The 17,020-nt window shown below is 35.5% G+C and overlaps 1 protein-coding gene across 13 annotated transcripts in view; it reads right to left on the minus strand.

Annotated features, from left to right (window-relative positions):
• LOC576875 (kinesin-like protein KIF1A) overlaps positions 1 to 10,216 on the minus strand; it is a 136,856-nt gene extending 126,640 nt beyond the window's left edge. For all 13 annotated transcript variants that reach the window (XM_030986719.1, XM_030986718.1, XM_030986715.1 and 10 more), the window contains exons 1-2: positions 10,099 to 10,216; positions 244 to 1,693 (exon numbers count right to left, since the gene is read on the minus strand). In XM_030986719.1, the coding sequence (XP_030842579.1) occupies positions 244 to 343 (100 nt within the window). In that variant the 5' untranslated portion in view covers positions 344 to 1,693; positions 10,099 to 10,216. The remainder of the gene's footprint in view (positions 1 to 243; positions 1,694 to 10,098) is intronic.
• Positions 10,217 to 17,020: the final 6,804 nt, after the last annotated feature.

A 17,020-nucleotide genomic window follows, 5' to 3' on the forward strand; every position in this document is an offset into this window, starting at 1 on the left:
AGAGAAATATATAACGAGAGAGAGGGGGAGAGAGAGAGAGGGAGAGGGAGGATGAAGAGATAGGAAAGAGGGAAAGAGAGAGAGAGAGAGAAAGTGAGTGGGTCGAGAAGAGAAAAACCATGAGAAGGGGGAAAAGGGGGAAATGTCAGAAAAAAGGTGACTTCTTTTAAAAAGCGAGAACAAATTTTAGTGGGAAATTATTATTATTATTATTATTATTAAAAAGAATGGATATAGACTTACTTGTAGTTGTTCCTGTCATAGCAATGATGCAGGCGGCATCCCGTGCCACTTCCCGACTGTTGAAGGGTCGCACCCGGACGGCTACTTTCACAGAAGACATCTTGAGTTTCTTATCTCAAGTCTATAAAAACAGAAAAAGATGATCTGCTCTCCTTAAAGCCGAGACTAACTGGCTTGCTATAGATACATGTACAGGTGGATAATCAGCTGCAACAGTTCCCTAGTGTACAACCGTACTTGCCGCCGTTGCCGAGTATGGATAGTCAATTACTTGTTCCCTGCCTGTTGATAGCTTCGTTTGGAAGAATACACGTTGCTCATCTAATTACTCTGTTCTTTAGTTCTAAGCACCATGGTTTCGGATATCATTTCATTTGTCACATCACGGCAGCAATAAAATCTTCTCGTTTCAAAATAATTTATCTTCTCTTTATTCCCGGGCGCGTAAAGCAGGAATGTCTTAATACGTATTCTCCTTGCTTTGATGACAAATGTACACACAAAAACACACACACTGTTTCAAATTAAATTTAGTTGTCTATGTACACAAGGTGTAAGAGAATCCTCTGGGCAGGCTTTCGTCGTCGTTACGTTCCAGTATTGGATTCCCCGTTGTCTTTTTGCGTCCATGCACATCAGTCTGCCTGCCCAGCTCGGCTTGATGCCCTCAAATGAAAATCAGTGTTCTGAGCCGCCGCCTCCTCTTCGCTCGCTCGCTCACTCTCACTCTCGCTCTCTGTCGCTCTGCACGCACCCTGACCCGAGAATCCTATGCAATCCTCGCACTGCTCGCCCGAATCTCTTGCTATCTCACGCTCAAGATCATCCAATTGCATTACACTGGGCAGCATCCGACTGAATACCCAGAGATGGGGGAGGAGGAGGATGGAAAAAAAATGGTTGAAGAGCGAGGATGCATACGTCAGCTGTGCAACTCCACCGTCCCTTCTACCTCAATGGTTGCTATGGTTACGGCTGGTTTCTCGGAGAATGCATAAATAGAGGAGCGTTTTAGGGAGGCATTTGATGGAGAGAGAGAGAGAGAGTGAGGCAGAGATGAAGTTAAATCAAGCTACCGCAATCAATCCAACAAGGTTGTACAGATTTAAACTCCAGCTTCATTCCAGGAGATTGATAAAAACCTGCAGGGCTAGGCGAGATGGGGGGAGGGTATTAATGTGAGATGGAGGGAGGGGGGATTTTGAGGAGGATATGTCCAAATTTCCCTAAACCAACCAAGCTTTCCTTTTTGTTTCCGTCTTCCACATACAAGCTGGACTGGTTTCCACTCCGCAGGCTACAAAAGATTAATTCTCTTTCACCCGAGGCAGCCTCTGGTCTTCCGTTCACACTCTCCGGTGGACGACGCTCACATGTTGATCTGGGGCATGTTTACATACGACAGGAACAACTTTCAAACGTCAGCCGATTCTCACTTCGTCGGCTTGCCCTGTGTGTGGGGAAGAAGAAAAATAACACCATGTTTTTAATCCAAACAGAAAACAAGCCAAGCTTTCGGAATGCAGGAAGAGGATTCAGGGTGTTCAGGAAACTAGGAAAGTGGACCGGTGCCAGAGGCACAATGTCACAGGATCTAATGGCTCTCTTTTTATTATCGTAATGGAATTTACCATGCAGAGAAAATAGAATTCATTCATGAACTATTATATTGCATGCCTACAGTTGCACATGTACGGTGGTTCAGATATATATCTCAACCAAGACTGACTTTCTTTTAGTCACAATTTAATTAAGCGATAAATCAAACTGATTAAGCAAGTCAAGTTAATACACCAGTTAACTCTTTATTACAATTTATAATCTCTAGTGAAAAGTGAATGATTTTAATTAAATTAGTTTTATTTTAATATCTGGAAGTTCAGGAAAAAGACCAAAAAAAACATTTCTTTTTTCAACAAGGAAATAGGAATTCAATTCCTGATTGTTACATGTAACTCTTTAAAAAGTTTGTCTTATCATAAAACTTCATGCATGTGACTCAAGTTAATAATTAAATCTCTGTTTCATAAATGACACTTTCATTCTCATACTTCCCATATCACCTCATAAAAGATTTGGTGTAAATGTTGAACTGCTTTGTAAATCTGGAAAAATATACCATACTCAAATCAAACAATAGATGATTTGATAAACCGTATGAAGAAGAAAAAATTCAAAATAAACCTCATTATACCAAACAAATGAGCAAACTCCTTTCCAAAATACTTGCAATGCTGAGACCTTATGCAGATTGCAGATACACATGTATACAAGTACCTGGGGTATATATATGCTAACCATTAAGTGTTTCTCATTGTAATCATATACTTGCACATATACATGTACATGTAACTATAACCTTCCTTCTTTGAAAATTTACAAAATAGTAAACATCTCATTTGAGGAAAATCTATGTCAGCTGTGTAGAGTAGTCTTTAATAAACATTGCTTTTAATCTCTTAGTATATCACTACAAAATCATTGTTTTTCACACAATAGTGTCTGATCAGCATATACATTAGGCCTGTTTTCATCAGCACAAGTTTGCCAAATAACCCACTATTTTAACTATCCAAGTATTTTAAATATCCCGATCACAAATTGACCACTTAATTTGCGTTTTCATCAGCCCGCAGTTGCAATTAGCGGTATATTTGATGGAGAAAATATCCAGAAAAATATTGGTCTCGTTTCCAAAATATCCGGCTAATTTGAGCCCGCCCGAGCTACTTTGTGATGAACGTATTGGTCTGGTGAAGACGCAATTTTGAGCTTCGGGATAATACCCCCCGAGTCTGAAAATAGCGGGTTATTTGCAGGGGTGATAATGAGTACTAAAAAAAATTTTTAAATGTTTTCCTTCAACCATGCCCCCCTTGAGTATTAAAACCAAAAAAAAAGAGGATTCGGGGGGAAAATGGCATCTAACAACTTTCCCCCTTGTGAGTCTTTTGAGTAAGAAAAATCGGGGAAAAAAAGAAGAGAAAAAAAAAGAAAATTGGGAAAAAATCGGGAAACCGATTTAAATCAGGTTTTTATCAGGCCTGTATTTGGCAAACTCAAGCTGATGAAAACAGGCCTATGTAGAATCATTTGACCCTCAAAGTGTTTGCATTAGTGCTATCTTTTCCTAATATCACAAACATGAGCTCCCTGTCTATCAAGTTCAGGACAATGCAAATATCTCTTCTTAAAATCAGTGACAGCCACTGACCCCCATTCACACAACAAAAACTGTACAGACATACAAAAAGTATAAATTAAGTTGACCTAGTCTAAATGTTCTATACAGAAACTGTGCATAACGAAACACTGTATGGTGAAACTCAGGTTTAAGCAACGTTTCAAATGAAATCTCAATGAAGGATCAGGGTCCTATTCTCATTTGAATTTTCAACGTAGCATTGTACGAAAACCGTAAAACTGGGCGGAGCTTATCAAGAGCGTGCACTGATGATTGCCCTGCTGTCATGACAACTTGTACCACTAGTTTCTTTTTACAATTTTTTTTAATACAAACTTGTTATCCAGTCTTTAGGCCAAATAAAAAAAAACATGTTGAATGTCCTGCCTTTTTGAAAAATAGGGAGGCCCTTTTTTTTTCTTTCAAAATGGCAGCTCAAAATGGCCGCTCGGTAAATTTTCCCTTACAGTCAGGCTATTTTTCAAGACAGCCGCCAGCATTTTTTTTTTTAAAATCAGAAATAGATCCATTTTAGCAGTGTTTTTCATGTTTTTTTTCTTTAAAAAAAAATTAATTTAAAATTAAAAAAAAAAAAATTAAAAAATGTTCTTACACCCCTTTTCACTATACAATTAATTTTTACATAACGTTTCTTTAAACAAGTTTTGTAAAAGTTTCCATTAGTCTGAACATGCTATGAGCTCACAAACGAAAGTAGCTTATAATGAAGAGGATGGGGAGAGGGCTTGAGTATTTTGTCTGGGTTTAACTGCAAATCAACTAAATTAAGGCACACGGCTGAACATGAGATTGGTGACGCACTTAATAATATTGGATTCATCATGGCAGGCATTTGGTTGAGCTTGAAGTACATAGATGTTAATGTAACATTAGGTAAATGCAGGTAAATGCATCCCCCCCCCCCCCAACCTTCCATCTCTCTCTATGTGCACTAAACATGTTTCTCTCCTTTCCTTTTTTTTCCTGCATCTTCATTGTATTACTTTTTCTCTTTGCATGTAGGTTTGATTTTTTTCCTCACTTCAGTCTTCAGTATGGTTTTTCTCTTGTCTTTATTTAATTCTCCATTCCATGTCTTCTGTGTCTGTTCTCTTTTCTTCTCTACCATTTCATTAACCCAGCCACCCCCCCCCCCCCACATATTCTCTAACTCTCTCTGTGTCTCTTTTTTCCCTTTCTCTTTCTTTTTCTCTCTCTCTTTCTTTCTCTATCTTGCTCTTTATCTAACATTTTTCTCTCTGTGTGTCTCTCTCTCTCTCTCTTTACTCTGTACTGTAAAGCAATTTTAAAGCACTTTGTTCAGCCTTAAAACAAAAACAAAATGTTCTTTGGTATACACTGTAAATGAAACAGGCAAGACCACTTGGCACGGTAAGAGTTAAGAAACACTGCCCTCTGAATTCAAGACGGCTCTAACTCCCACGACGCCCAAGCACTTGACAACATTGCTGCATCCTTTCTCCTACCGCACTCCAAGACGACGAGATAGCACGCAGTTAATACACGCATCACACTCGAGTGTGTACTCTTGGAAACCATATGGTAAGATTCTCTTGTTAAACTACTGTGATACAGCCATTTCACATCTCTGTCTGGTTATTCTGTTGATCACTTCTCTGTTAATTAAATCAATGGGCCCGATAATTGGCTCAATTGATTTACAATTTCTAGTTGGGTCTCTAAGTTGTGTTGTTGTAATGATGCAGGGCTGGGGGGGGGGGGGGGGGGTAGTCTACCTAGAAACAGGTCTGTCTAAAATATATATTCATGAAGGGAATAATACTGACTGTCATACATCATACTGGTACATGTATTCCATCCCTGCTTCATACAACATGTAAAGATTTGGTTTATTCAATTAAAATCGAGGTTTATTAAAATAGATTGGCAATCACAAGCTGAATTGTAAATGTTTTTACAGTGCAAATAAAATACAATATAATACAGAAAACATGTACAAATGTGTAAAGTAGAATGTAAAAGGTACAATTATTCATGAATAAAACAAGTATTATCTTAAATATTACAATTATTTTTTAATCTTGTGTGGGGGAGGGGAATGGTGGACATGCACATTTAAAGGCCCACTGCACTACTTGTAGCTACTTGCACCCTCTATATAACAAACAATGACTAATCGGTGACCATTGGTCCCCCATGATCCTCTTTTTCTTATGTTAACTGAGAGCTGAGTTGATGAGATAACCACCTGTCCAGTGACCTTGCAGGGCAGTCTAATCCCTCCTATAAACTACGGCAGATAAGCTTTAATGTAAACCTGACATGTCTTTACACAAGGTATTTTATCTGTAGTTGCCTCTCTCCACACAGGTCATAACTGGGTAACTGGCATGAAAACAACAGAAAAACAGTTGTATCAACAACAATGATAACAACACAAACAACAACAATAGTAACAACACAACAACAGCTATAATTATCATCATTATCACAATCACCATCCATCATCACCATCATAATCATCATCATCATCGTCGTCGTCATCATCATTATCATCACCACCACCACCACCACCATCACCACCATCATAAAATAATAATACATAATTAACAAACATACACTGTAACAACAACAACCCATGAAGTACATTTAACTATCTTTCATTTACATACATGTAGGTGTATAATTATGTAGATCACTTTTCAGTCTAAAACTCCTTCAAAAGCTATATTTACCCATCCATTTTATATATTGATGAAGGTTTTGACAGTATTTCAGACTTCTTTTGTTACCAATGTAATCTCGCAGGATTATCAGCCGAGGGCGGGCTAAGCCTTCAATTTCCACATCGTTTCCTGTTGCGAAACCGATCACCAGTATAAACTTGTCACCCCTGTTCAGTATTGTTAGATAGTTTTGATGAGTACACTGTACCTAAATTGCTTTAAATCATTATTTTGTGTGCTGATTACAACTTCATTTTTCTCTCAAGTGCTAGATTGGACAATTAACGAAAGCCTATGTACAGTAAGTACATGTACATGTACAAACAAATGTAATTAAAAGAGAATAATCAGTTCCATTTTCATAGCATTTCATGTACCGGTAAATAATTATTGATTCATTTAAACTACTGGAATATACATGTGATGTGCGCACTCTTATATTGGAGAGAGCAAATACACCCTCCCCCTCTCCCCCCCCCCCCCCCCCAAAAAAAAAAAAATAAATATATATTATATATTTATTTTTTTAATCAGAATTTTTGCAATTTACAAATTTTTGATTTTGTACACTGGTTGCATTTTAGGACGATATAAAGTACATATATGCATGATTAAAAAAGTGAAATACTAGATAAACTTTTTTTGACATTAATTTTTTGATATATACATGTACAGTACATGTATATCAAACATCTTATTTCATGGAACATGATCAAATAATTAGTAAAAGATCAAACAATTTTTTTTTAAATATGAATATGCACCTGAATAACCCTAACAAATCATATTAGATATCATCATAACTAGAGTTCTACAGAGTACTGAAGCTGTGACATCATAAAAATCTATTTTTAGAATTTCTCATTTTTTTTCTTTTTCATTTTCCAAAAGAGCATGAAAAACAATGTCCAAATGTCGAGAACCAATTGAATATATACATGTTAAGTATTGGCTGAGATAGGACCATATGAATAAATAGATTTCTATAGGAACTCAGTGTTATTCTGCTCTGGTTCGTAATGTTATGAAGAAATATGAACCAGACATTATAAGTGCTCTTTCGGAAAAAGAAACAAAATTGAGAAATTCAAAAAATAATTTTTTGATGACGTCACACTTCACCACTAAAGTACATGTACCGTAATTTAAAGTGTCATTCTTGCAACCCACTTTACTTCCCATCAAATTTTCAACTTATTTTCAACTCATATAATTTGATACAAATTTAATAGATTTCAGTCTACCGTAAGCATTTTCACAGTCATGAAATCTTTTCCCATAATTATAATAAAATGGCAAAGTCTAAAAAAAAAACCTACATGAAATGTTATTCCTTTCTCACCTGTAGTTGTTGCTAATTTGCTAATTGTGGCCATGAAGCTGATTTTTCTTTCCCTCATATTATTTGGGTGTATAATCAAACTTTTTGCTGATGTCAACAACTCAAATCAAATAACTAGGTGACAAAGGTCACCTTCATGCATATATTATTCAACTCTTGTAGAACTTCCTGTACAGTGTACATGGAGCTACATGTGTATGTAAAAATGTACCCTGCATCTACAGTACATGTACAGGTGTACATGAATGTATAGATTTGGGACAAGCATCACAGATTTCTCACATCAGTGGGAAGAGTCAGCACTAATCATATACAGTCAAACCTGCTTTCGTGACCACCTGTCAGCAAAGACCACATTTGTTGTTTCCCTTGAAAAAGGTTTCTCATTGAAACATACACTAAAGGAACCTGTGTTCAAAGACCACTTTTCATGTTTCCCTTGGTTGGTCACTGTCGACAGGTTTGACTGAAGTATGTACATAACGAGTTAAGGACAGTACATAATTTTCAAAACAATAATACACACCTCAAGAACCTATCTATTATCCATAAGATGTTCCAACTGATATTAAGCACATTTTTCAAAGACATGTTAAATTGTTAATCTCCAAAGAGCAAAGTAAATATTACATCAACAAATGTACCCACCACAATCAATTTGAAAAAAAGAACAATCTACATTATGATTTCTAGGCCAATGAATGCATAATAATATTTGAGATTTCCAACTATATTTTTCTCTTGAAGACACTATAACAAGAACAATATAAATGTGTAATATTATCTACACTGTGGTATCATCGAATGTTTTGGTCTTGACATGACATGAAGAAAAAAATTGTTCAATGCAGTTGAACAATGTTATACTTGTAAGGTACAATTTAAAGATCAAATACATATTGTACATAAAACACCAGGATTTTCTGTATCGTTTCAGTATTTAATGTACACTTTTAAATTATTTTTTGTTTGTCCCTAGACTTTCCTCAAGACTTCCTTGATTTTTTTTTATAATTATATAGTAGAGATCATTAATGGACTCACTGTGGCTTACATGTAAAACATTTAGTGTATTTGTTTTAAAGAATTGCTCATACATGTAAATATCTCTGAGACATGTCTCCAGAAAACATATTTCAAGGGATTGATAGAAACAGGAATCCAGCAGCACATAGACACCCGACAAGTTACTACAGATGTCCCAAATTAATCCTTCAACTACTGTGTTGTGCTAACACATAGGAGCATCACTATCCTGGCTGTGTAGTAAAAGCTGTGTTTTTGATTCTCAACATTTCAAACACCACTGTACAAAATTCAACTGATTTCACTAAAAATCGGTACTTTAGTGACAATTGATGACATCTAAATCGCAGTAAAATACATTTTTTTTAACTTGCTGATGTTAAAAAGAATAATTTAAAAATTAAAATTGTAAGTCTAGTGTCAAGCTTTGCTTACAGCTGCATCGACATGACTGTGTGCAGTCTATGCGATATTGTGTGGTGTGTATGTTTGTGTATAGGTACCTTCCTCACAGCAAGCATGCAGTGCTAGAGGTCATACGCATTAGCATTGACTCTCTATGCTTTGCTGGAGTGGGTTGTGCTCACAAATTCCCCAGTCTCAATCACTCCAAATTTTTGTAATACTCTTTCACCATGGAAACCTACATGTACAGAGAATGTTTATTTGATACAGAGTGAAATCTAGACTGCTTTCATTGTTCGGAGTACATGTATGTATGATATGATCCATACAATACACACTGGACATACAATGTAAACACCTGTATGACAAAATTCAAGTGTACCTGTATTCAACTGTGTGTTCCCCAAGTCGACCATAGGGCGCAACGAGTAAATCATCATCATTATCATCATCATCATTAAAGTCAGTTTTTTCCCTCTTATGATGGGTTACTGACTTTTGCACTATGATTACACATCCTCTGTCAACTTCTTCTTGTCTACTCTAAAGCATCCTCCTCATTTACACTTATCTTGCTTTCTTTCTTCATCTTTCCATAAAATCTTTGGTCTTCCTTTCCCTCTTTAATAATCATGCAATCCAATCTCAAATCCCCCATTCTATTCACAAGTTCGTCATCTTCCCTTCTCAACACATGACCCACACTTCTCTTCACCACTTCTAAGTTCTACAACAGTCTAGTCTAGATCTGCATCACATTAAATTAATTGCAATGACAAGCACAAAGCACGACACAAAAACGATAAACAACTTGAAGCTTATCGCCATTTGGGGACAAATTACTTGGTTTTGTTAGACTGGATTGAAACTAGACCGACACATACTTAATCTAGTCATCAAAGGCATCCAAAATACATTAATAACAAACGGAAAACAGCCGTTCCTCGAACTATAAACCTTAGCTGTCAAAAAAATTATACGACGGCCATTCTTCATTACCCATTCATGTAACCCACGGGTCACGGCTCGGGAACGTTGCGGGCGATTGGCTATTCAACTCACACGACAGGCTCCGTACAACTCGAAGCAGACGTAAATGCATCCCAAACATATGGCTTCAGGACTAAAATCTCAACTGAATCAGGACAGAAAATGCGAACAAATGTTGAATACATTAATAAAATACTGACCTGAAAATTTGGAAAGCTTTCCTTCAAGATAAATGGAGTGTTTTCGTTTCTTTTCAATGACAAATGGCGAAACGGCCTTCCTCTTTTCCTAATGATAATCAATGAATTAATGATCAATGTCAAATTGACAAGAGATGGCGCTCGACGTGTCTCGGAAATAGTGTCCCTTTATATAACTCGGAAATAGCGGATGGAGCCTCGACTCTGCTTGAAAAATATATAATAAATTCTAAAATTCTAAAATTCTAAAAATCTATGATCTTTATGAAATTATCTTTTACGGTATCCCTAAATCCATTTTATTACATGTACATTTTATTACATGTTTAAGGGACCCCACTGGAAATAAGCTCTCGAGCTTTCGTGGGTTATCCTGTTCAAGCTGACTTGTTTTTGATCTGTTATTATTGTATATTGTTGTATGTTTGAAGCTTGTCGAATAAAAATCAATCAATCAATCATCTGGGCTCCGTTCCCTACAAAAAGTTGTTATCAATAAAAAGTTACACTGTTATAAGCTGAAATCATGATTGGCTAAGAGCAAATTTGTCACAGAATTTAGATTTTTTTTTTTCCTTTTCTTTAACAAGCCCTAAATATTTCAATTTCAATTTCGATTGAATTTCCGTTTCCAACAAAATATTACAAATCAATTATAATCATTTACAAAAATTAAGGAATACATATTGGAAACAGAGCGGTCCACTAAAAAGCAATGCTTATACAACTGTAGACCCCTCAAATAATAGTTAGGAATAATGAGTAATTAATTAACAAATTCGTAAAGGAACTAGAAATAGAAAAAAGAGAGGAGGTCAACAAAAACGGAAACGGGACAAGAAAATACTTTACATGATAAAGATAGGAGAACACGGTCACAAAACAGAAAGTAGACCAGGCCAAAAAAAGAGTGAGAGATCGGGGGTATACAGAAAATATTACAAAAAGATGAGCTGCATGTGGGGTTGAGAAGAAGATCATGGGGAAAGAGAATTGCGCATTAGAAAGGAGATGAAAGGGCACAATATAATGAATCACATTACATTTGAGTCAGCGATTTAAAAGATGACCTTGTTTCAAAGAAGTAGAAAAAAGGGAAAAAGTTTAAAAAACAAAGAAAGAAAAACATGAATGCATTAGGACGGGGGAAGAATAAATGGGCGATATAATTCAATAAGGTTTTTAAAATTGTAACAAATACAATTTTTAATTTTGTTCAACTTAAAATATTAATTGAGGGAGCTTTTTTTTTAATAACTTCATTACTTAAAAAATTCCATAACTTTGGGCCTTCATAATTATGTAAAGGTTTTTTGAGCTAAGAGGGTCCGCAAGAAAGGTAAATGAAATTCTCACGAATGCCTTGTTGGGTAATTATGGACTGAGCTTTTTTCCAAAACAAATCTCAAAAAATAGATGCATGGCTACATAACGAGAGTTTATAGGGATTTTTGTCATTTTCTTTGTATGTTTTTTTTCATCTGATTTTCTCTTTCTCTCTCTTTCATTCGTTTCTCTCTCTTTCTCTCTCACTCTCCCTCCTTCTCATTTGTTCAAAGCAGCTTTCCAGTACAGATTTAGATTTACTTTCACATTGTTGTTGTTCATTTTTGTGTGTATTTTCGTGTATTGTAGTTTTTCTTTACCATGCGCCTCGAACACATTGGTCACTCTATATTATTATTATTATTATTTATTTCTCTCTCTCTCTCTCTCTCTCTCCTCCTCCTCCTCTTCCTCCTCCTCCTCCTCCTCCTCCTCCTTTTCCAACTTGTTTTAATTGGATGCCAGAGAGGGTATAGTGCATGGATCTGATAGTAGGCCTATGACCCAAAAGAAGTGAAGACATTATTACTAAACGCTGATAACTTCTAAGCTCTCATTCTCTACCCCTTTTTCACCCTTTTCACTGGGAAGAAAAGGGGAAGAAAACTAATTTGAACACAAAGACTGGTCAGAGTCGTGACATAAGCTTGATATTAATCTTTATTTTGTATCCTAAAATGAGAAAGAGTTTGCCTTAAAAAAAAACTAATATTATATTTGCTCATGTAATAAAACTTTTAGAAAATGAAGATTAAGCAAAACAAACGTTTAGTCTACATAATATTCCCCCCCCCCAAAAAAAAAAAAAAGAGGGGGGGGGGGGTCAGATTGAAATACTAGCCATGTTTTCCTTATCTGTTACTTCATTTTAGATACAATCATAGATTTTTTTATTTTTTTCAAAGAGTTTGATTTAACACAAACAAAAATTACAACCGTTTTAAAACCATATTTTACTCAAATGATACAGCGCTTACACATTCATTAGATTCGGTACTAAAACAAGCTATAATATCACATCAACTAGTCATCACGATATTATTATGGTTATATTTGTCATATCTAACAGCTTTAATAAGCGTGGATTTAAATGCTAACGCGAATAACTTGCAGCGATACTATATATAAAATATTATTAAAAAGTTATACAAGATAAGCAAAACAAAATAATTGTAATGTTTTCTATGAAGCTAAACATGATTAGTGTATGTGAGGTATCTGGATCACACAATTACATAATTACTATCATTATACCAAAGGTAAATGTAATTAATTACATGACGCAGATAATTTTCATCCACAACTTATTGCATGCAATTAATAGCTGTAAATGTTTACAGTGAATACTGTTATTGTCATTATTCCTAAGTTTCATTTGAGGTGTTTACACTTGTACAAGCATTGCTTTTTAGTGGACCCCTCTGTTTCCAACATGTATTTCTTAAATTTGTTTTAAATGCTTATAATTGATTTGTAATGTTTTGTTGGAAACATGAATAAATTTGAATTTGAATTTGAATTTTTTATTTTTAAATAGGACTTGCGATTCATTCAACCAGTAGTTTCATAATCATTATTCCGTTTATCCAAACCAAAATTGACATAGATTTGAAAATATTGGATGGAAGATACTTCATATTGGTCAAGGCGTAAAGTATAACATTGATTTCATAGTAGCCTTTCTACACACGCAAAATAACATAAGCTATATGGAATGGACTTTTTTTTCAAAATCGACGAAAGCAGTGGTACAATAGATCACATGCAAAGACACATAATAAGTGGTTTAGACTAATTAATTTATATAATCAGGAATCAGGATGTAACAAATCAACATGTAACATACGCTAGTATTAAAAACGTTGCATTCATTATTACATCCACCAGATTGGTAAAAGGTGCAATAAAAAAACGTACCCAAATCTGGTTATTTAAAAACGCGAGAACATTTTGGAACCGTCTATTCTGTTTTCTTTTGTTTGATGATGATGATGATGATGAAAAGAAGAAGAAGACGAAGAAGAAGAAGAAGAAGAAGAAGAAGATTATGCTAGAGAAGAAAGAAAATAGAAAGAAGAAGAAAAAGAAAAGGAAGAAAAATAATAGAAGAAGAAGAAGAAGACGAAGGAGAAGAAGAAGAAGAAGAAGAAGAAGAAGAAGAAGAAGAAGAAGAAGACGAAGAAGAAGAAGAGGAAGAAGAAGAAGAATAAGAGGAAGAAGAAGCGGAAAAGATGATGTTGGAGAAGGAAGAAAAGAGAAAAATGAAAAATCGGAATAAAAAGAAGATATAGAAGGAAAACAGAAGAAGAAGAAGAAGAAGAAGAAGAAGAAGAAGAAGGGGAAGAAGGGGACAAAGATGATGTTGGAGAAGGAACATAAGAGAAAGGAAAAAGAGAAGAAATAGAAAGAAAACAGAAGAAGAAAATAAATCAAGAAGAAAAAGAAGAAAGGCCCAATCAAGACTTCTGCAGGCTCTTCTGTCAGATCAGTTAGAGCTCACTTCTCAGATCCTTTTTAACTGTAAACAAAAAAGAAAGAGGAAAAGGAAAGGGTTTCAATTTTTCTTGAGCATTTCAATTATGTTAAATACCAAGCTATATCCTCGGCATCAGTCTCTACTGTGCAGCCGAGTTGACCGAATATCCCTTAAACCAATTGAGATTAGATCACACGATCCGGTATTACTGAACTTGAGATAGATGACATTATGGTCTATTCGTGTCTTATCCCAAAAAGAAAACACCAAGAAAATCCTTTCATTGTGCGTCGTTAGGAGAAACTTTACAATAGATTATAATCAGGTATGCTTGAATCTTTCATTAAATAAATCTAATTGTTTTCACGAAAGAAAAAATACAATGAAATGAACAAAATAACCATTACAGCAGCACGGTTGCAGTCTGAGCATGAGCAGATAAAGGTCATTGCAGAACAAATTGTGAAATATACGGAGACGAAATACTGGATACATGCTCATGAAAGTTATGTAATCATTATTTATGTAACTATGCACTCCCCCGGCCCCCCCCCCCCCCCCCCACTCAGAGGTCGGAATGACCGCATGCGTGTTGCCAAAATGTCCGGTAAAGGGGTACTTTTCGTGCGACAAAATCCGGCCCGAGAATTGTAAAAAAGGGGTGTATTTGAATTTTCACCCAGAGATTTCTTTAAAAAGGGGGTGTTTTTCTTTTTTTCTCTCATCTCTTTGGACTCCTGAGAAATTATTCCGAAATTAGGGGGGTACATTGAGCATTTTTCCTGATTTAGGGGGGTCTCCAAGGCAGGAAAAGCCCGCGAAAGGGGGGTTCGAAAATGTTGGCAGTCCTCAGATAGGGGGTGCTTTCAAAAAGAGGGTACGAGCATATGCGTAACCTAAATAACACTGAGTGGGGGGGGGGGGGGGGGGCGGGTGCACTCCATGATACACAGGTGGACGTATTCTTTGAAAAGGAGAAACAAAGGCTATTTATGTAGCACCTCCATCGCTGTAGGAGTGATTATTTCAAAATGTACAAAGTGGGACCTCTTCATGTTTTGAAGATCTGTGGATATTCGGGGTCATTGCAGACCTGCCAACCCGGAGTTCAAAAACTGTATTCTTTAATCCCAAAAGTTATATTTTGCTGACAAAAGTTGTATTCTTGAAAATAAACACTGACTGTTACGCGGATCAATGCCTCTTATAGTTCCTACATACAGGAAGAATTTTTGTTATGGATCATTGGTTGAATATGCATGATTTCGTCACGACTGGTGTGTTCGATGAACCAATGAACATCCCCAAATTGCCGATGTGAGATGCTTTATAGGACAGAATGGGCATTTTGCCATTGAAAATGGCACACACACACACAAAATACCAACAACAACAAAATTATTATATTTTTTTATTAGGTGATACGTAACGAAGTCTACGTATCACCTTTTGATTTCGTCAAGATTTTTATTTATTTATTTATTTATTTATTTATTCTTCCTCGAATTTGTTCGCAGGATATCTCAAGACTGAAAAGCGCCATTGTCATGAATTTTTCAACGATGATAGATCTTAGTCTAACTTAGAACTGCGTGACTTTTCAAAGACTCAAAACTATCGTGACGTCATCAAGACGCCATTTTGTGAAAATCAACTTATGATCATATCTTCATAATAGAAAGCCATTTCTCATTCATATTTGTCATGATCAAGGTCAATATTTGTCCGGTCAATTCCTGGTCAATAAATGCGCGCAAAAATGCGCGTACGCGTAGGTGCGCGCGTTAACGTTATGTTTGCATACGTTTTAGGCCATTATAAGCATTTCATAAAAAATCGCGCAAAACACGCATTTTTGGACGTTTTTGTTCGTCACGGCCGAACGAAAAATAATTCCTCCGCAAAAACTTTTGACAGGATATTCCTCATAATTTTCCGAACAATTTGATACCAAGTTTATCTCTTTATCACTATTAATAACGGAATGAGCGTCCGTTCAAGATAACCGTCCGCACGCGCGATTTTTGTAATACAAAGCATATACGGGCAAAAACATGCCTATAAAAAGTCCATTGGGATGAATAAGGATTGCCAATTTTTTTTTCATATTTAGATAGAGTATGAGTCGAAGGTATGATTTCATATCTCATTTGGCCATTAAGTACATCTTGACGTCATCATAATGGCCTTGGAAGTCAAACTACAAAAATGCATGTTATGACGTCATTATATTTATGGAAAAATTAGTATATTTCTCTCAATATTCATCAATTTTCTTCTACATTTTAATATATTGTAGTCGAGGCAATTGTCTACAAGATCAATACACATTAATTTTCATTTTAATGACGTCATGATAGTACAAACTTCAATTAAAGGCCACATGTCAGAATTTTCTTAATTTGCGTGTTATGTCTATGGAAGGTGAATTTCGTTCACATCATGAATCTACATCACATCCATCTTTCAGCACTATCTCGCTCATTTGTGCTCTGTTTTCTCCCAAATTTGGATATGTTATAGCTGAGACCATGGGCTATCAAAACGATGTACTTTGTTTTTCGATCAGATGATGGGATCATGTCACAATTTTCAATTGAATGTTGAAATGATGAATTATGTCACGTATGTCCTATTTGTGAAACTTAAACGTTAGTAGTGTCCTTGTATTCAAATTATGAAACACTTCTACTTTCTAGACTTTACTGTCAGACACTAGTGAGTGACTGACTTCTTTTTTTCTCTGGTACTAAAATACATGAAATGAGCGTTATTGGGAACATAAGCATTTGTCTACATTAATAACCCACTCTGTACTCATTCTTCATTTCCTATTCAAGACTTGAATAATGACGAACTTCATTTAATATTTGGTAATACTACTACAGATACTTACACTGATATCAATTATTTAAACTATTTATCCGAAAAAGAATATGAGTTTCATTTCAGTAGGTTTCTGAACTGTAAATATTATATTGATGAGGATTTTACGACTGAATTCAGTAACATTGACTATCATTTTAGTATTTTACATTTTAATTCGCGTAGTTTAAATAACATTGTAATGCTTTATCCAATTTCATCTGTACTTTATGTATAGATTTCTCTGAAACTTGG

Source organism: Strongylocentrotus purpuratus, unplaced genomic scaffold (assembly GCF_000002235.5).
Source record: "Strongylocentrotus purpuratus isolate Spur 01 unplaced genomic scaffold, Spur_5.0 spur5_scaffold_16, whole genome shotgun sequence".
Lineage (NCBI taxonomy): Eukaryota > Metazoa > Echinodermata > Echinoidea > Camarodonta > Strongylocentrotidae > Strongylocentrotus > Strongylocentrotus purpuratus.